The sequence below is a fragment of the Erpetoichthys calabaricus genome, chromosome 4, assembly GCF_900747795.2.
Source record: "Erpetoichthys calabaricus chromosome 4, fErpCal1.3, whole genome shotgun sequence".
NCBI classification, from domain to species: Eukaryota; Metazoa; Chordata; class Cladistia; order Polypteriformes; family Polypteridae; genus Erpetoichthys; species Erpetoichthys calabaricus.
Genome location: NC_041397.2, coordinates 199,864,575 through 199,885,940, shown reverse-complemented (window position 1 = coordinate 199,885,940; position 21,366 = coordinate 199,864,575). Strand labels below are relative to the sequence as shown.

The 21,366-nt window shown below is 35.3% G+C and overlaps 1 protein-coding gene across 2 annotated transcripts in view; it reads right to left on the bottom strand.

Annotated features, from left to right (window-relative positions):
• Positions 1–987: 987 nt before the first annotated feature.
• LOC114650499 (collagenase 3-like) overlaps positions 988–21,366 on the bottom strand; it is a 47,245-nt gene continuing 26,866 nt past the window's right edge. Inside the window, exons 2-10 of one of the 2 annotated variants that reach the window (XM_051927084.1) lie at positions 6,505–6,746; positions 6,091–6,239; positions 5,329–5,454; positions 5,060–5,221; positions 4,558–4,684; positions 3,895–4,028; positions 2,057–2,216; positions 1,857–1,960; positions 988–1,319 (exon numbers count right to left, since the gene is read on the bottom strand). In XM_051927084.1, coding sequence (XP_051783044.1) covers positions 1,219–1,319; positions 1,857–1,960; positions 2,057–2,216; positions 3,895–4,028; positions 4,558–4,684; positions 5,060–5,221; positions 5,329–5,454; positions 6,091–6,239; positions 6,505–6,746 — 1,305 coding nt within the window. In that variant the 3' untranslated portion in view covers positions 988–1,218. The remainder of the gene's footprint in view (positions 1,320–1,856; positions 1,961–2,056; positions 2,217–3,894; positions 4,029–4,557; positions 4,685–5,059; positions 5,222–5,328; positions 5,455–6,090; positions 6,240–6,504; positions 6,747–21,366) is intronic. The other variant, XM_051927083.1, reaches the window with a different exon arrangement.

The following is a 21,366-nucleotide window of genomic DNA, read 5'->3' as shown; positions in this document are numbered from 1 at the left end:
TATTAAATCTTATATCTTCTGCTCTTCCTAGCCTATTAGAGAACTTGGCTGAGCTGAAAGACATTTTGCTATGGGTTATAGAGAACCTGCATCTAGCAGAAGCCTCTGTCAAGTCATCCACAGACTGTAAGTGTCAGAAAGTGCCAGCATTTCAGACTGGATAGAAGGGTTCAATCCCACCAGCTGGCTCCAAGGATCATATGAGCCTATGCCATTTTTAAACATTTAGTAGTATTACCTGTAAGGTAGCTTTCAAGGTGCATTTCAGAATTCTTCCTATCTTACATGTTTCTAGACTAAAGCCTGTGCAATTAATTTCTTATTTTTGTTCATTCACACTGCTGACTGTTGTGTGCCTCATTCATTTGCATGGATATAGCCCCAAGCACCATTTATAGGTTTCTTAAAGGCCCTTGATTATTTGAAGAATTTTACGCTAAGCACACAAATAAATGCAAAGGTCATGGTCTTAGAACAGGGACTCTGTTATGGTTTATACACTTTCAAATTCTTTTCTCTCTTTCAATACAATTTTTCTTTGAACAAACTTCAATAAATTAAATACATTCATCCCTGTTCCTAACCCACTAATCCAGGGTGGCATCATGGGGCAGCTGGAGCCTATCCCAGCAATCATAGAGTGCAAGGCAGGAACAATCCCTGGACAGGTCACCAACAAACACACACACGCTTCCACACAAGGGCCAGTTTACCTAACTTGCTTGATTTTGGACTGTGGGAGGAAACCAGAGAGCCTGTAGAAAACCAACATAGGGAGAACATGCAGACTCCTTGCAGGGCACACCCAGGATGCAAGCCACAAACTTCTTACTGCGAGGTAGCAGCCCTATTGATATTTAATTTTTTTCCACTCTTGAAGCACACAGCTAACATAACACTCTTAGCACTGTTGTTCAGGTAGAAGAATTTTTATATGTAGATATTTAGAGAAAACAAGTTTTTAAAAGATTTAAAGCAATACTGAAGAAAGATTCAACAGAATGTTATGTTTCTTTGTACACATTTCAATAACTTCATTACAAAAATTAATTAATTCATTTTCTTCCACCTTAGAAGGCAATATCACACACGGTAATTTACAAAGTACACAACAAATAAAATGGATAAAATAGTAAACATAATCAGATACAATGTGCAAGATCTTTAGTAGTTAAAGAAGTGAAAATATGCTTAGAAAAAGGGCCACTTCTTTTTCTTCTAACAACCCAAGAAATAATTGGTAGTCAAAACACGAATAACTCTCTTGGACATGATGTTGTACTCAAACATTCTTGAGCCACTGAAGAAGTACATTAAGCCTGTAAAAAATATAAATATTTGAAATGAATTAAGATATTATAATAAACGAAATAAATTATGTGACAGAGGTTCCATCACAAATGTTTAGATAAGATATTTTGTTATACTTTAGAAGAGCTATATAAATGTAAAGAATTATTATTATTATTCATAATAATAATAATTTCTGGAGCACCATTTAAAAGTGTAATGCATACTGACTGCCACTAGTGGTTGGTAACTCATACTGGCACATGGGGGGACTTCCCAGTTAAGCAGTGTAGGCTCCTCTGTAACCTACTGTATGCTATATAAATAAAATGTATTATTATTATAATTATTTAAAGAAGGGACTCAGGCTGGCCTATCCCTTGTCACACCACCTATGCTTTTTTAACTCATTTCAGTGCCTTGCCAGCCACATACCCTGTCATACACATGTTGTTTTTTAGTGATATAATCTATAAAATTAAATTAGTCTTTGTAACACAGTATATAGCGCTTAAAACAAATGCAGAAGGCAGCTCTTTGGCTTTGTACATATACAATATACTTACCGTTATCTTCAACTGCAGCATCAACTTTTCCTCCAATTCCAGGAAAACTGCTTCCAATTGACTTGGGATACCCATTGTCCATTTTATTTCTGGCCTCATCATAACTACAATTTTTTAAAAAGTCAAGTAGTGTTAGCTATACTTAAATTTTTAGCTTTTCACTTGTTTTAATTTTTTATTTTTAGATATGAAACATCTACCTGTAGTATTTGTTTCCAACAAAGATTAAAACCTTCCCAGTGTTTTCATTATAGAGTGCAGCATCAATCTTATTGATTCCTGCTGGAAGTCCAAACTTCTGGATACTTTGTGGATAGCCTTGTTGGATGTCATATCCAAACAGAGCCCAGACTTGGTTTCCTGAGAAAGTAAATGAATTAAAGAGAAGTATTCATTAACCAATTATGTAAACAATTGTTTTATCTTTGATTTGTTTTGTTCTGATGTTAACCATACATTATTATTGCAGTTTACAATAGGTTTCTGAATTATAAGATATTTAACTTTATTGTTTACTTTGTTGGGCATTGTATCTAGTAAGGGTGGTGAAAAGATCCACTGTAAGGAGCATAACCACCAAAGCCTACAGAAATTTTCTTCGGAAAGCCATGTCCTCATGCATGGAGTTGTTTATCTTTATTCCAGCTGGTTACAAGGCTGAGAACATTTCCTTCACCTTCTACAGATCCCAGCTGGAGAGTCACAATTCAGAAACAGCAGGGATATAACCCTCATCTTTTTGAAAAGCAGTGGCCCTTTTGTCCCCACCCCCTTAATGGATTCACTTTAACGTTATAAATACAGACAACACTCTAGTTGCAAATACAGGCACTGAATGCCATCACCAGAGGTCCTAGAATCTCTTCTCATGAATCTGAGGTTCATCTATTGGCCATCATGTTTACAGTCCTAAGGTTATCATGAGATTTGCCAACAATCATTCATCAGAGGCAGTACTAAAAGCATTTAACCAAATGGTGGTGGTGAAACAGGGGATAGGTTCTCAGGAAAAGCATTCAATTTACCGATCAATTTACATTCCTATCCTCTTTTTCAGGTAGTAACGAATGAAACCTAGGGTACAAAAGCATGTTCCTTCATCATGTTTTAGTGCACACTTTTCTTGATGTGGTTAAAAGTTCTGAGAACAGAGCTACTGCTGCTCCAGATTCGGAGGACCTAGTTTTGAGAGCTTATCAAGCTATGAAGACATATTTGCACCTTTGGTGGAAAGGGGTTTTAGGCAAGAACCCTTCAATGAGATTCATAGCAAAACAAGGGATTTTTTATATTAAATTATGTCTAGAAGTAATCCAGGTGCAGATGAGAGAAAGAACTGTAAATAGCACCATTATATCCCTCATCATGAGAAGTGAAAAACAATCCAAAGACATGCAGGTTAGGTGGAGTGGCTCCTGATACGTGAGTGTGTATGTGTGTATGTTCATCCTGTGATGGGCTGGCGTCCTCTCCAAGGACTGATCCGGCCTTTTGCCCAATGATTGTTGGAATAGGCAGACCCTGCTCTAGATAAGAGGGTTTATAAAATGGATGTATGGAAGAGAAGTGGTTTGTCATTTTAAATAAATTTCTTTATCAATATATCATCAATCTCAGTAAAGTTATCAATGTAGACCAAATACAAATTGCTTTTTTGTTATCTTACGGTAATATAGTTTTCCAAGTTATTCTCAGTAACCTTTTAACATTTGGCAATTTCTACTTGTAGCAGATCAGCACCTTATTTAGTATAATAAGCTTAAGGTGGCTGAATAAAATTTGGAGCCCTTGTATCTGAAGTGGGAAATGCCAACTCGTAAATATATTGAAGGCATTACTTTAGATGGCTTGTGCATGTGTATGTGTTTTATGGGGCTATTTCCCCTGCAATTATTTGTAGTCTTTAAAGTGAGTTTCATTAAGATGTGTGTGTTTCATTAAGATGTGTGTGTTGTGTTTTTTATTCATGTGTTGTACACATTTGAACTATGACATATCGTGTGTTTTATTGATAATTCAGACAGAAAAAAGAAATTACCTTTAAAGAGGTAGACTAAATCACGTTCTCTGCTTTCATATGCTGCATCAATGTTATCAGGCATTTCAGGCCAGAAAGATTTCATGGTGTACTGTTCAACATTGGCCACGGAGGAGCTTTTCCGCCAAAAGAACCTTAAAGAAAAGCATAATATGAAATCAAACTATTATCATTGGTTACTGGGGAGTACACGGAAGTGTTTCAGTTATTTTTGTCAAAACACTTTCTTGCCTGAGGAGGAAAAAGTCAAGTTTGTTAAATAGACCCTGTTACCGGGGAATACATAGGAGTGATGGGGCTACAAGCAGAACTGTAGCAAATGGGCAGACTCTGATCAAATTTAACTAGGTAAGAATTGATTGATGATATGTGAATTGGCTGTACTGTTGAACCTCCTTTTATAAAGCCCTTTATGGAGTTTTGTTTTTCAACATTTCTTATTGAAATGTATCCACAGTGCAAGCAATATTGCTGTACATTTTAGATAATAATAAAATAATGAATTCAGTTATTATTGAATTATTTGTTCTACAACTGAAGGCAAATGATTTAAAAAAAAACTTCCTAACAAATGTACTTTAATGATATTCCCATTGCTACATTAAATGTGTGTTTGGCAATTTTTTGTCTGTTACTGTAAACTTGAAGGCTCCTTGCTCTTACCTGTCTTTAAAGAAAATCATTTCTCCCCGCAAAGTGGTCACAGCATTCAAAGATAGGTTTGGATCACAAGCATTTGGAGTTTTTGGGGCATCAGGCACTGGATTGTTTGGAACAGCGGGGTTAGGACCTGTTAAAAAAACCATACTATTACGCTGAATTTAACAAGTTTGTGGTTTACTCTAAAACGTTTTATTGATCAAAATGTAATTCATTTTAGCTATAAAAATGTTGTTAAAATCAGATTGATTAACCTAGACCTGGAAAACGTAATAAATGAACGAATATATACTTAATTAAATTCACATGAGATTAGTATAATCTTTTCAAATCTTAATTGTAAATAATAAGAATGTAAAACTGATTATATTTGAATGTTTGGTAGTGAGCCTCAAATAGTTAACCAGCAGCTAAAAAGATGGAGTTGTTTGAAAATAATAATTAGTGGAAAAAGTACTATATCTAATTATTAAAATGTATTTTTATATACACCAACGATACTAACCATAGAGTGACTGGATCCCTTGAATATCATCCTGTGACAAAGAAAACGTTCCAGGGTTGACATAGTTGTAAATTGGGTACATCAATGCACCAGGGTCGTTTGAGTGACCCAGACCCAGAGCATGACCAAACTCATGGGCAGCGACAAGGAACAAGTTATATCCTGAAATACAAAAATGTGAGAAGTTTTGTACAAATTCCTTCGTCACATTTTTCAACTGATTGATCTACAATATCTTATTGTAAGATGCAGTTTTGTTTAAATGTTACCTGCTGATCCACTTGTAAATGTTTCTTCTTCATCAAAATGTGTGTCACCTCCAATGCCATCTGAAGGTGCAAAGGCATGAGCTAGAAATCCTCCAGGGCCATCAAAGGGTGAATTATCACCATGGTCTGAGAGGGAAAGAGAGAAAGACGTATTGATATTTATATGATTAGTGTTGACTAATCAGGAACAAACTTTGAAGAAGGTGTCAATTGATCACAAACCACACAAATGCATATTTGGACAGTTCAGAGTTGGCACTCATCCTAAATTGCACATTTTATGAGCATCAAACAAAGTCAAAGAAACCAATAAAGTTCCTTTCAGACATGGGAAGTAGTGGAAATTTCATGAAGGACTTAAATGTCTGGAGTTGTGAGGTAGATGCTCTAAGTACTATAAATTGGTAGGTAAAGTATTATTATTTATTCTTCATGTTTATTTATTTATTTAATTACTATATATCTTTGGGAAAGGTGCTTTGCAAAAATCAAGATACAGACAGTACATTATATTTCACTATTTGGTAGGGCAGTGAAAATGCTGAGAACATTTAGAATAGTATGCTCAAAGTAAAATTAAGAACATTAACCTTACTTTATCTATAACCACAATTGTTTTAAGTGTAGCAACAAATCAACCACAGCATAATAAAAGCATACCATTCTGTTTAACAACAAAGAACATTTATTTTCAATATCATATATAATTATGTATCTGTCCTTTCATTTCTTTCGAAAATTTGCTGGATTATTTTTATTTACCTCCAGTAACAAAGGAGATCATAATATCAGCTGTCCCGCTGTAGATCTTGGTGATTTTCAAAGGCGTCACCTTAGTCCAAACCACAAAAGCTTTCTCTATTGCTTTGTCTACATCTGCTTGGGGCATGTCAGGCGTGTAGTTTTCAATTCTACAAAAGAAACGAAAGTAAATATTGATACTTAATGACATTCATAAGTTTATTTTGAACCTTAAAAAGACAGAGATGCACACACATCTTCAGTCAGTATTGCATGCATTTGTTGAATTGTAATAAACTGCTGAAATATAATTCCTTAAATTGAAATGATTACATGTCATGTGTCCATCAATTTATGCCCTGATGACATTCTGTAGTCTTTTTTTCTTCATTAAAGAAAGTAAGTATCACTTCATCATTGTAGCTCATTAATTACCTGTAAGTGAGGCTATTTTTGTTCCATTTTAGAGCACCAGGGAATGTGGAGAAATGAGCCACATCAGGGACGCCACATCTTGATTTTTTCATAACCTCCAGTGTGTTTGAATCCAACATTCCAGTTACTTGGAGACCGAAAAACTTTTGCATTTCCCTAAGTTTGTCCATGAGTTCATTGTGACGCCTTCCTGAGTTACCGCCTGAGGTGGACGTAAGGTTGTATAATTTTCTAAGGTATTCCTGATAAACATAAAAGAGAAGAGAAAACAAATATTTTGAATGCGCTTAAAGGTTAGTATTGTATGTTTTGCTATTGGTTAACCATAGATATGTGTAATAAATGAAGCTAAATTATGTAAATAACAGGAAAAAGATACTCATTAAATGGTATAATATCATATGTAAGCTTATTTAACTTTCTATGATATTTCTGTAGTACTAGGGTGTTGTACTGTGTTAGCCATTATGAATGTAGTATAATCTTTTTAGTTAGCCAATAAAATATGTCATTTTGCTTGACTTTTCACTACTATGATATTTCTGGTAAACATAATAGAAAATATAAAACACATTTTTTCATGCTATACTAATATACTTAAGGAATCAGGGAGTTCATGCTGCTGCCATTTAAATAAAAAAAACTTACTTTTAAAGCATTAACGAGAAGTAACTTTTTCAGTAACTGAAAATTATGTGAAACAAGGTTTATATTTCCTTCAAGAAAATAGCAGTAGAAATCTTTAATTGCCAATAACGAATGAATTGCCATATTGAAGGCAAACAAAATTTATATTACAAAAATATAATGGCCATACTCCATGCAGTTTGTGAACAAATTTTAAGAAGCCAAAGTTTGGTTGAAAAAATTAAGTAAAGAAAAAAAAATTCAAAGTAACATAAGCGCACTCAGTGTGGACAGCTGCTGAACACTGCCATTTATCAGCTACGTATTTGTCAAAACATGCTTGCCCCTAATTCTGCTCTCTTTCATGTGGGACTGGGGAGGCTCAGATTGCAGGTTTCTACAGAAATAAAAAGTATGTTTTTCATTTACAACCATTATTTGACATTTATTATGTTCACTAATTTTCTTTAAACAGTAAGAACTCTCTGCTAGATTGGATGCATCATAATAGCAACAGTGTGACAAAAAGAAATTTTATTTCTGCTGTCACTTACTGCACAGCATAACTTGTATATCTGGCTAAAAATTAAAAAAGACATAAGTCTACGACTCTCTAGTATATTAGATATTCAGTAAGAGAAAAAGTGGTTACCTGTGCAAACTTCTGATTGTCTTCTTCTGTGGTGGCTGGTGATATTGGAGCAGCGCACGCTGCCGCCACTAAGGCAGTGAAAAGCAGAAGTCTAAGAGACACCATTGCACTCAGTAGTCACCTCTGGAGTGGTCTACTCTGCTGTTTCAGCTCTCTCTTGTTGCTTATATACTGTGGGTCTGTGCCCCCAAGAAAGTTGCGCAATAAAATTAGTCACTTGAGCGATGAGTAAACATCAGGTAAAAAGGAAGTTGCGTTTCACCAAGGATAGAACAGATGTGTAACATTCCATCAAAAAATCCTAAAAGGTGAGTACCAATGTCTTAAAAATAAAGTTTACGGCTTGAAAAAAATGACAGCAAGTTATTTAACTTTGAAGAAGTATTTGTCTTTAATTTTTCAGTTGTAAGGAAATTTATTTTTCAGGCTTTCCTGAATGGTGTGCTTTTGTCAAAACTATCCGTGTTAAATGCATTAGTGTTTCTTTATTGCGTCCTTTATTAATAAAAAAATAAATGCATTTCTGTTTACTATTATGTGTCTTTATTATTTTGAAAAAATTATAAATATAGCTGCTACTTGATGATTATACTCCAATACCTCTTGACTTGATTCTTCGGTATCTTCCATAACCCTGCAGTGAAATAGGTGAGGGTGAAAAATGAACAAATCAATAAACTAATCAATTAGATGTGCTGGTGTTCCAGCCACAGTTGGTTCTTATCTTGTGCTCAATGCTGCTAAAGATCTACATAGGTTTGTAAAATTAATGGGTGATTGATGTCAACAGTATTAATAAGCATAATTAATTAAATTGTTCTACAGTACTAATATAATTACAATGATGACCATAAGAAACTTGATTACTGTTACTTTTATCCATCCATCCATCCATTCTCTTCCGCTTATCCGAGTGTTACTTTTATTAAAAGACAAATAAGGAAAAAAGATTGTAGTAGACGGTTGACATCAGGAACACATGGTATACTGTTTTTTTCTGTTATATTCTTTGTTATCATGTTGATTTTTTACTATTCTCTGACTATTTTGTGTCCCTATTTTTTCATCTTGTGCCTATGAATGTGACAGCTTGGAAAACGTGATGCATTGTGTGACATCAACCTCATTTCTTTACATGAGAGGCAAAGCACAGTGCAAACCATTTGAGATTTGGTCAAATGAAGTTAGGACCTTCGTGATAGACTCAATGCTCAAGTAGATAAACAAAACCAAAAAATTTGAAAACAGACTTTGAATAGTGATTGAGTTTGACTTTGAGTAAGTGTTTATTCTGATAAAAAGAAAAGTAAAAGTTGAATTCTCTTTAATTAGTTTGTTAATGACGATTACTTATCTTAACTTGCCTCAAAATAAAAGATCTTTCTAAAACTCCATAGGTTTCTACAACATTTGTCAAAAAGGGCTTCTATTACCTTTTTGTACTTATTAGCAGATAGTTCACATAGTACAACCCCCACTCAAAAAAAAGTTTGGATGGTATGGAAAATGCAAATAAAAACTGAAAGCAGTGATTTCATATATAAAGAAATATTTAATTTTTGGTCTGGTCAACTTTACTTTTGTAAGCTTATTTACACTCTTGGCATTGAGGGCCTGCAACACATTCCAAAAACGTTGGTATGTGGCAATTTAGGGTCACTAATGAGTTAAAAAATGATGATGTGGGTGGAAACAGATGATATTCAACGTGTGTTTGTAATCTTGTTTTGGTGTAAAAGAAAGATATTGTACTTTAGGAGCAAAGATGTGCCAAGGATCACCAATTTTCCTATGAATGCATTAGAAACTCATTCAAACCTTTAAAAGCAGGGTTTCTCAAAGACAGATCAGAAAGGATTTAGGTATTTCACTGTCAACAGTGCAAAAAATAATTAAAAGATTCATAGAATCTGGAGAAAGTTTGGAGCGTAATGGGCAAGGGCACAAGCCTAAGTTGACTGCTGGTGATTTCCGATTCCTCAAGCAGCACTGCATCAAGATCTGTCATTCATCAATAAGCCACATGGGCCCAGCGCTACTTTGGCAAATGTTTATCAAATAACACAATACATAGTTACATCCACAAATGTCAGTTACAACTTTACTGTGCAAAACAAAAGCCATATGTTAATAGTATCCAGAAGCGCTGTTGACTTCTCTGAGCTCAGAGGCATCTGGGATAGGCCATCAGACAGTGGAAATGTGTATTGTGGTCGGACAAAGCAATATTTCCAGTTGTTTTATTTTTTCTTGGTCCTCCAGACCAAAGCGAAAGAGTTTCATCCAGATTGCTTCCAGGTACGAGTCCAGAAGCCAATATCTGTGATGGCATGGGGTTGTGTCAGTATTCTGGGTAAGGGTAACTTGCTCTTCTATGAAGGCACCATTAATGCTGAAGAATGTATACAGATTTTGGAGCAACATACAGTAGGCTGCCTTCAAGATGACATCTCTTCCCTGGACTCTCCATGTATATTTCATCAAGACAATGCAAAACCATATTCTGCATGCAGTGCCCGGGCATGATTACATAGAAAGAGGGTGCAAGTGCTTAAATGGCCTGTCTGCAGTCCTGACCTGTCCCTAACTCAAATGTGTGGGGCATTGTGAAATACAAAATGTGACAACAAAGATCCCATACTGCTGCACATCTTAAGACTTATTTGCAAGATGAATGGGACAAAATTACACTTGAAACACTCAATAAATTAGTGTCTTCAGTACTTACTGTAAATGTTTATTAAATATTCTAATGAGGAAAGGTAACATTATAAAGTGGTAAGTTATTTATTGTCCAAATTATTATGAAAATGGTGCAAGTATCAAATCAAAAAAAGTATTTATTTTTTAAAAAATAATACATTTCATTAGTTGCAACATTAAAGAATGGGCTGTTTTATTGTTTTGATGTTAAAGATAGTTTATTATCATTTACTATGCACTTCGTTCTTTTTTTATTTGCATTTCTATGAAATCCAATCTTTTATCGAGTTGGGGTTGTATGTGTAAAGTCTATCAGCACTTAAACCCTTGTTAAAATCCTTTGTTTTTTTATTATTCTTTCACATCCCAATGACAGGGATATAAACACAGCTTTATTGTGAAATCAATGTCATGTCACTACAGAGTGGGGGGATATTTGTGCTCTGTGATGATCGGGTAACTCATCCGAGATGGATTCCTGCCTTGTAGGTTCCCCTCAGACCTGTATGTTTGAGGTGCATGGAACGATGTTAAAATATATGGACATTACTTTGCATGAAAAGTAGATAATGAGAAATTATTAATTAATGCAGTCATCACATGCTTTAGAGAAAGCTATAGATTTACTGTAAATAATAAATATAGTTTCCACCAATTTCTGCTATTTGGTGGTTATCTAATAGTTACTAAAAATATTTGAATGGCTTTATGAAGTTACATTTACAGTTAAAAAGAAAACTGAAATAGGCAAAATAACAAAGAAATGTACTGGTTCCTTCAGTTTGCATAGCTACTGGAGACGATCAGCTAAACATTACAAATTTGTCAAAACATGTTTGCCCCTGTTCTTTACTCTTTTTCAGTTGAAACTGACATTCTCAGATTCTACATCATGAAGAAATCAAAGGAATTTCATATCCCTCTGATATCCATCTTCCAAACAAATTGTTAAGTTTCTTCCAACAGCAAATGTTTCACTCTAGGGTGAGTGTACACTGCACAACAGACTTAAGAAATGAATACTTGTTTTCTTTGTATAATCTCATGAATCAACATTTTTTTAATGTACTTAATTAATCCTCAAGAAGAAATTATATTTTTGCATGAACTTTAGGGGCCAGATCGCAGGCTCAGCTGTTGTATAGTGACCCAGACCAATTTTCAGGTTTAGGGCCTTGCTTAAGGGCCCAACGGAGTAAGATCCCTTCTGGCACTTAATGGGATTTGAATCAGCAACCTTCCAGTACAGATCCCTAGCCTCAGACCCACCACCCTGCCTATAGTGTTCGTAATATTCCAGCAACTTTAGACATTGAATCCAATATTATTTTTGAGTTGCACAGTTAAGGAATGGAGATCTCTAAGATTAAAACTCCCACCTTTCATTGTGTGTTATTCTTAAACACAAAAGGATCCAAGTGCAGTGGTGGCTTGTAATGCAGTTTGCTGGGGCCACACTCTCCCACCAAATATTTTAAAAACTCCACTTAAATTAATTAGGTAATGTGAAATAATCATGAAATAAATTTGTTTATTTGCACAATGTGCCTGGTGTCTGCGTGCCTGGTGTCTGCGCATGTCAACATCTATTAAAAATTGGTATCAACTTGTACTTGTTTAATTTCTGTGTGGATACCTATATTTCCTGAGTGAAGAGCGCTGGCCAAATGAGAGTGTATGTAATTACTTCATCTTTTGGCAAGCAGGTGACCTGAGGCTGCCTTTTAATTGGTTGCTTCAGATTTTTCCAGGGCCACACCTCTCTGAGCCCCAGACACTCCCACATTTATTGGGAGCAAATTAGTATTGTTATAGGTTTTTTAATCTAATGTGCTACTGTGCAATGTGTAGACAACATTACAGTGTGTGTGTGTGTGTGTGTGTGTTTCTTTTGTTTTCTTTTCTCATGAGCTATGAAGTGCTGCTTCAATTTGTCCCCCCAAAAATTACTCCCCCTCCCAAATTTTTTCACCAGCCGCCATTGTCCAAGTGAAAGTTTGTGATAACAGAAAGAGGGATTCACTTCATCCATTTTTACAAAAATATAATAAGGAACAACAAGAAAAGTGGAGCTTGTACTTTGTGTAATACTCATTGTAACCATCTATTACTATGAATGGATTTGGAAAATGTAAGATTGAATAACTTTATAAAGCTTATTATAATTTTCTGGACTAATACATGGAAGGCTATAAAATGGGAAGTATTATGTTCGATTAAGACAGGATTTAAATTAAAATTATAAATGGGCTGGACTAAAACCCTGCACTTATTATAGCTTTCAACTGATTGAGTTGGACTACTTGACAGTGATTATTATATCCACAAGAAATTCGACATGTGTCATTTTGAAAATGATGCAGATCCATCAGTAATGAGTTGGATCTCGGGCTCTGCCCTTACTTTTGCCATTGCCCTTCTCTATTAATACACAACACTTCAAACAGAACAGGTGAAAAAAAGTAGTGTTCGATGTTGGAGTAGCTTTCACATTGCATAGTTTTTGATGGCTGCTGTTTAAAACTACCCATGCATTTCTATTATTTGCAGTATTTTTTTACTTTTTTGACCTTGAATTTTTGGTCTCCATATTGTGTTTGCCCTTTCATATTTGGACACTGTATCCCTTTTATTTCTTATATATGACTTCGAGCCTGTCTTGAATCTTCCTCTTGAAATACAGATTTATTAAATCATTTGTTTTGCCCTTTTCATTATGCCCAGTCAGTTATTGGCTCATCCTATGTTTCTACACTTTGGTCAGAACTTCTGCTAAGTATGCAATTTGGACTTCTAAAATTTTGTTTTGTTTCACAAATTAAATGAAAGAAACCTATTGAAAGATGCATTTCTTAACAAATCCTTATACTCCTTAATACTTCAACAGCATGACATGACTAGAATGTATCATGACTCTTATAGCTCAGAAAATTCCACAGAGCAGACAAAGGTGAAAATCACAATAAGAGCCATTCTTGGATATATATTTTTAATACAGATTTATTTAAAAATGTGTTATACCCTTTACATTATGCTCGGTCAGTTGTTGACTCACCCAGATAACAACACTTCTGTCAGAACTTCTGCTCAGTGTGCATTTTGGACTTAAATTTTACTTGTTTCACAAAAGCAATTGCTGGCAGTGAAATGAAAGTAAACTCTTGAAAGATGCAATTCTTAACACTACTTAATACTCCTTGATACTTCACCAACATGCGATGCCTAGAGTGTATTATGACTGTTATGGCTAAGAAAATTCCTGGAATGAATACCTTGGGACAGGCGTTGGGATGGTTTAAAATAGTTAAGCCCCATTAAAGTTAGTGGTTCAAATGCTTAAGGAAATACTAACAGAATTCTGCATCCTTCACTATTTTTCACATTAGGGAATGATTCAGGCATGACGAAAATAAGGATGATCTGAAGGACAGCTAAGGAATGGGCCTTTATTCCTTAAATTCAAAATAAGAATGTGTGCCAAATCTGCTAACTGGAATAGATGTGGGTTAGCTCCTATCAGATTTCGACTGATTCATGATCGGTGTCCCCACACAGGCAAATGGAAAACAAATTCCATACATCCATAGTTGGAAACCAGTATTGGGTAGTAAGTTGAAGTGTTTTCCATCAGTGAAAAGTGCAGAAAATATGCCAGGCCCAGAAATAAACCATTAATATCCTTTGTATTTTTAATTGGAATCATAATTTTCAAAAAAATATCTGATAAATAAATCCAAACTTTAGCTGACATACACAGCATCATCCAGTTCAAATGGCTGATATGCCCAGATCTCAGAGGTGCACAACAATGCCTGAGATACATTGCTCTTGAAGACATAAGTAGTTATATATTGCAGAAATATCACAGAACTTCATCTGTAGGTTCAGTGGTGGTGAAGATGTCTTTCCAATGTCACTTAGTTCCCACAAATTCCATATGAGTTTAGTATTTTCAAAAGTATAAGATAACATGGGCTTAGCAAATTCAGATGACACACAGGAAGTACCTCTAGAAAGGGACTGCCATTCTCAGTTTTTGTCAGAGCTACTACAGTATTTTTACCTGCAAATGAATGTAACAATTTTGCTGACTGACAAAATCAGAATACCTGAGTGACATAAACATCTTCACATAAGGCATCTAAATTCAAAACATTCCCAGTGTAACGATTTTGCGTCGTTCAAAGTTTCAGTGAGGCCTCGCCACACAACGAGCACCACCCCCTAAATTTAAGAAGCAGACTTCCTGCCTGCACAGACTGAACAAAAAGGAGTAATATTCAAAAACCACACACAAATGGAAAATAATAATCATGAAACCTCTGACCCAAATACAGTAGAAAAAAAACTATTACACTTTGTAAACCCAGTTTACCAGAGTAGTTGTTCCTTGATATTGAAAGGTTTTATTAACAAAGGAGTCAAAATACAGTACAGAAGGTTGCTTCTGGAGTCCAAAATTAAATTCTAAACCAAGCTTAAAAAATAAAACAAAATGACACTACTTTAACTGGTATTCAGAACCAGCATTAATGGTATTAAATTAAAGACCTCTTTATTGTTAAATTAAAATATTGTGGCTTATTGTCTACCACAATTACTACTGTAGTGTTTAGAGTGATTTATAAGCATCTACTTATTCTGTTATTGGTGTTTTAGACAATTACATTTTTTACAGTTTGTTTTGTAAATTTAAGTGATTTTTACAAGTTTCAAATGTAACATTTTTTTATGTGACATTCTGAGTAGTATTGTGTGACAAGTGGTCACATTAATACGTTGCTAGATGTGATCATAAAAATATGCGCTGATCGCTGCACTCATTTCATTCTGTGGACACTCTTTTAAAAAAATCTTAAGATTCTAAGGCCCTGTCCACAAGGGTGTTCAGATCTTATTTAAATGAATACGCTCTGACTTACCTAAGCATTTAAGTTACATTTTGTAGTGGTGCTTAATTGACTTCAATATAACATTACATTCACGTTCGTTTGCCCCTTTGTGTGTTTTCCTGTGGTGGGCAGAGTGTTATTAACCTGTGGGGTTCGAGGTTCATCCTTCATTGGATTCATGAAATATGGATCAGTTAGCTTGATTAGACCTGAAAATTGACCTCCTTGTATTAAAAATCCTCCTGACACAGTGGAGAAAACATCACCGCCGCTACAGGGTTCACCTTCTGATTGCACACCGTGTATATAATCTATGAAGAAACATGAAAAAGAAAAGCTGGTACAACACCATATTACACGCCGGTCAACCAATATGTAAGTCAATGTTAGCCTTGAAGAGAGGCAACTTGTCACCTTGAAGTAAACAAATATACAAACAGTTCTTGAGTATGCACTCACACACCGGCATTAATAATCCATAGTACCTAAAGTTACGTCATCAGCATAGACCTACAAACTGTTTTGAATTCTCCATTATTATTATTATTTTAATGATAATGTGTGTAAATGTGCATATGTGTGTGTATTACATACGTGTAATCATGGGACATATCCAGTCCTCCAGAACATTAAATGAACAACATGCAAACGCAATACAGACATTTTCTTTGTGCTCATTGAGATTTTGGCAGAAGTTGACGAGAAGAAAAAGCTGCATGTGACGTTTTTTTGATGCCATCCAAATGCGCATCTAACCGAACACAAGTGTTGAAAGCCCGTGTGTATGGTCTGATTCGCTGCAATGTGCAGAAGAACGTTCAGCGTTCAATCCACGCTCACCTGACACTACAGAAGGAAGAAAAACACTCAGTTCAGATGTCCGTGTGGATGGTGCCTTCGTGTTAGCTACCTTCTTTACAAGTAGGCCCTAGCATTAGATCTTTAAACTTTGTTTTGATCTTTGACTCTGATTTTGATTTTGTCCTCTGGTTTTAATTGCACTCTGTTTTGTCTTCACAGTTATGGCCTTTGACTTTTTTCTTTTTTACTTCATGTATGCTAATGTTTTCATCTCCTGATCAATTCTTATTCTCACAATAATTGCCTGAGACTATATGTCTCATAACAACTCTTGACAGTTGAGAGAAACCCACATTTTCTACTCCAAAAGTGTTGTTAATTTGTTACCCATTTGGACTTCACTGCACTCCTCTAACATTTGAGCATATGATGGATTAGATTTTGCCTTCTGGTAGGTACCTTGATAATGTTGTAATTTTTAGCAATGAAGGCTTTCTCATCTGACTCACCTATAGCTGGTTTTAGAAAGCCTGGGAGATGCTGGATTAACTACTGATTCCTAAAAAGAGGGTATGGTGGGCATGTCAAAGACTTTTTACCTCATTTTTTCCATGGGTAAAAATGTAATCAAACCACAGTTTAAAAATGTATATGAGGTTCTTGCATATCTTCACCTGTAGATACAGAAGCATGTTCAGGTCTTTGTAGAACTAGCCAATTCATTCAGATGATGCAGTTATGTTTTTGCTGCCTGTACAACCCCTGTAACTGATTTGACAAAAAGTAAAAATTGTAATATTATTTGGACTGATCCCCCTGTTAGAGCATTTAATTTTTTAAAGAAAGTTCTCCTCTCTTACCTTGTACGTTGAAACCCAGACTTTTGTAATAACTTTAGGTACACTTGCTATTGGTTTGAGCACCATTTATCTTAGTTTTTGATCAGCATGAACATTGGTTCATGAATTTAAGGTGGAGGCTTATGCTGTGGGAACAGTATTTTTCTACCATTCCACTGGAGACACAGGTATACTTCGGTTATCAATCATGTCCCTCTTTAGAGGCTCTATAAGCACAAGAACACAAATTCCACATTAACGTAGTGGTTTTTCCAACTCCATCTTTTCTTCTATTTCAGTAAAGCATTCTCTGGGCAAAAATATGTCAATGCAGATGATTTGTCTACCCTTGTTAGGCGTGCCACAGAAGATCTTTTAGTTAAACAAGTGGATGGAGCTGAGAGAGAGGGTGTAATGTTGAAGGTACCAGGTTTTCTTTCACTGGATACTTTCTCATGCACTGAAATCACTTTGGTACGGGATCAGCTAAACTTTCCTTCAATTCTTGATATGTGCCATTTCCTGTATTGCAAGAAGATTTCCATTACCTGGGGTTCTTCTTTCTTTCTTATCCTTTCCTTTCCCACTAAAGGAGAACAGCTCTGGAAACATATGTTATGATTTGGGGTTATGGAGTGCTGTATATTTCATTTTTGTACTTGTTTTTAAATTAGTTGACATTTTCTAGTTGTGATAAATATTTGTTGTTCCTTCTAGGTATACTCACACTGCCATTTTTTTTCCTGTGACTACCACCTTTTTGGGTCGCTTTTTGGATCACTAGTTACATTGTTGTCACTAGCCCAGAACTTCTGTGATGTGATATCATCTCCGGGAGGGTGTTCTAAGATGTCAGATTTTGGATTTGAAAACAAAGTCTTTCATGGTGCTAGCTAGTGCAATGCTCATTTTAGGAAATCAGATGTTTTAGACTATTAGTTTGCCTTTTTGCTTCTTGATTAATTTCCTTTCCCTTTTCACAAATATTTTACTAAAGTTATCAAAATGAGAGAAAAAGTCAACTTTTTCAAGAAGAATTTCTAAGCTCTCTGTTATGTCATTAAGTAGTTTTGAATATTTTTCATTTCTCTCTTGAGTCTGGAATAAAGAGGGGTGTGCAAAAAGCTGACTGTCCAGTTTGTTGATACAACACAGAGTCCAGAACATGACAATATTCTTTATATTATTTGTACGTAGAATGGAAGAATGTGATTTTTACTTTGAAAAGTAGCACACATTGAAAGTAGAGTTGATGTTGCATGGGCATGACTGAATGCAACTGCATATCAAAAGTCGCTTGCACATAACAATTTTTAAATGCGCTGAAAGATAAGAAGACAGCGACACAGAGAAAAACTGCAGTCTTAGCTCTCTGTTTATTGTAGAGTGAACTGTAAGATAATAAGGTGTGCAAGGATACTGCTGGCATTGCCTATTGCACAATACTGTAAAGAGTTGTGGTCTTCCTCTCGTCAGTCATGAGACAATGATTGAATATGTTAAACAGAGTGGCAGTAGGCGGAGAGATGGACAGAGCTAGCTGGAGGCCATAGATCTTCTTTCTTGAAGGAAAAAGACAAACAGGTGACTGCCAAAACTTCTAAATTCTCTCTTGTATTTACCTTGGCTTAGTCCTGGTAGCCTTGTTCAGACAGTCATGCCCTTGAAAGCACAAAGTTATTGTTACATCTGTCCATTCATTTTCTTTGGTTATTTTTTAATTTCATCATTGAACAAATTTATATCCTATTATAATAGCAGAATACATCTAGCTAAAAGAAATGGGAATTAAGAGTGAGTAGAAAATTGGCTCAAATACATAAAGCAAAGAGTTATGTTGAGTGGAATATATTCAGAACTATGTGATGTTAAAAGTAGTGGACCTCAGGGATTAGTGCTTGTTTTAATATATGCAAATGATCTGGTTAAGAATATAATCAATAAGCTGGTTAATTTTGCAGATGATACCAAACTAGGTGGAAAGACCGATAATGCAAAATAAGAGAAATTGTTACAGAGGGATTTGGATAGCATACAGGCTTGAAAAGATTTGTGGCAGATGAAATTGAATGGAAGTAAATGTAATGAATTACATGTAGGACGTAGAGATGATAGATTTGAATATAAAATGAGAAGGCTGAAATTAAAAGTACACTATATGAGAAGGATCTAGAAGTCATAGTGGATTAATCATTGTCTACATCCAGACAGTAAAGAAACAACTATGAAGGCTAATAGGATGTTAGGTTATATATCAGGTGTCAAGTATAAGTTAAGGGCTATATATTGCACTAGTGAGCCCTCACCTATACTAAACCATGCAGTTTTGATCTACATATTTGAAAAAAAGACAAAACAGTGCTTGACAAAGTCCAGGGAAGAGCAAGCAGGCTATCTAAGAGATGGGAGCTATGAAAAGACATTGAAGGAGCTAAACATTTTCAGTTTAAGCAAACAGAGATTAATAGGTGACACGATCAAAGTGTTTAAAACTATGAAATGAATTGGTACAGTGGATCTGAGCTGTAACTGGAAAATAAATTCTGAAACTAAACCATGAGGATATGGTAGGTCACTTTTTCTTCACCCTAAGAACCATTGTTACAAAGAATAAGTTACCAGTGAGAATGGTGAAGAGTAAACCTTTAAGGAACATCATATTTCAACTAATCTAGGTGAAGAGGATGAATTTTAAATTGCATGCTGTTATCACAATTGTTCCAATATTCTAATGATGCAAATGGGAGCCAATATTGAATGGCACACTGATCCATTGCACACACAATCACATGGCCAAATTAGAATCATGCATTACTACACAATGAAAGCAGAGAGATATGTACACTACAAACAAACGGGGACCAGGCCAATTTTGTGTTAACCAATTTTAAATATTTCTGCTTTCCTAAACTTCTTCTTCTTTCGGTTGCTCCCATTAGGGTTTGCCACAGCAGATCATCTTCTTCCATATCTTCCTGTCCTCTTCATTTTGCTCTGTCACACCCACCACCTGCATGTCTTCTCTCACCACATCCATAAACCTTCTCTTAGCCCACTCTCTTTTCCTCTTGCTTAACATCTCTATACTTTGCATCCTTTTCCTAAACTATGGATCAAAATTCTTAGTCAGGGTGAAAATGTCTCTTTATACTATGGATTTTTAAATTGAATTGATTTTTTTCTATTTATTTGTGTTTTTTCAGATTAAAATAGATACAAAAAAGGTCTTGGAGTAAAGTGGCTATTGATGCTGCCATATAGCTCCAAGCACCTTTGGTTTAATTCCCAGTACATGGAGCTTATATGTTTTCCCCATTTGAATAATGATATTTTATATAAATTTTTCTTTGCTCACAAATCATAAAAGCATGTGTTAGATCGATTCTAAATTGGCTTATTATAAGTCACTGTGTGTTTGCTCTGTGATGATTCAAGTCTATTGCTATGTGCCTCTATGACCAACTCCAGCTTTCTACAACTCTATAATAGAAAAAGCGATTTTGGAAAACAGTTATCTGCATAAAAGATACAGCAATACAGCGTTGTTGTTTTTTGCACTGTAACCATTTCATCACTTTTTCAAGTCATCATATTTCCTAATGAATTTTAGCGCAAGTGGGACGTCTCATGTTTTCTCTTTAATTCAGTGTTATGCAAAAAAGAAACTATTGAACTATGAGGCTGTACGTCAAAAATAATCTATTGAGCAGAGGTTCCCGAGGGACCACTGTAGCTGCAGGTATGTGTTACACATAACTTCACAATCAGTGCATGCAGTATTAACAAAATATAGGTCTTTTAGTCTGTTTTAAGGTTTTGACATGTGGGAAATAAAATTCCAATTTGTTTTGAAATTAAATAGTTAATTTTGTTCACCATCTTGATTTTCTTTATTTAAGTGACCCCTTTGGAATCTGTTATGTGACCACAATCATTGTGCTAGTGATGCTATTGGATGTGATAGTATAAATATGGTGGCAATTACAAATTGCCTTGGTAGTGGATTAAAAAAAACTGTTGCTCTACTTAGTGACAATTATGTTTTTTACCAACAAAGTAAATGTAATATAAGATAGTGTTTCAGGAGACATGTTTTACTTCATTGATGAGATGTAACCGATCCCCACAGTCTTTAGGACTGACTCAGTAGGTGAAACTTACGGTAAGGGGGATGGAGAATCAGACCAGCCTGGCAAGGGTGATTGTGTTTGTAGTTAGAGCTTATAAGCTGCCCACTGCAGGATGGCCATAAACTGGCTGAACAAATAAATTGGTGGATGAGTCATGAAGGGACAGGAAAATTAATTCTGTTGGTCTAAAGCAGGGGTTCTCAAAGTCGGTCTTGGGG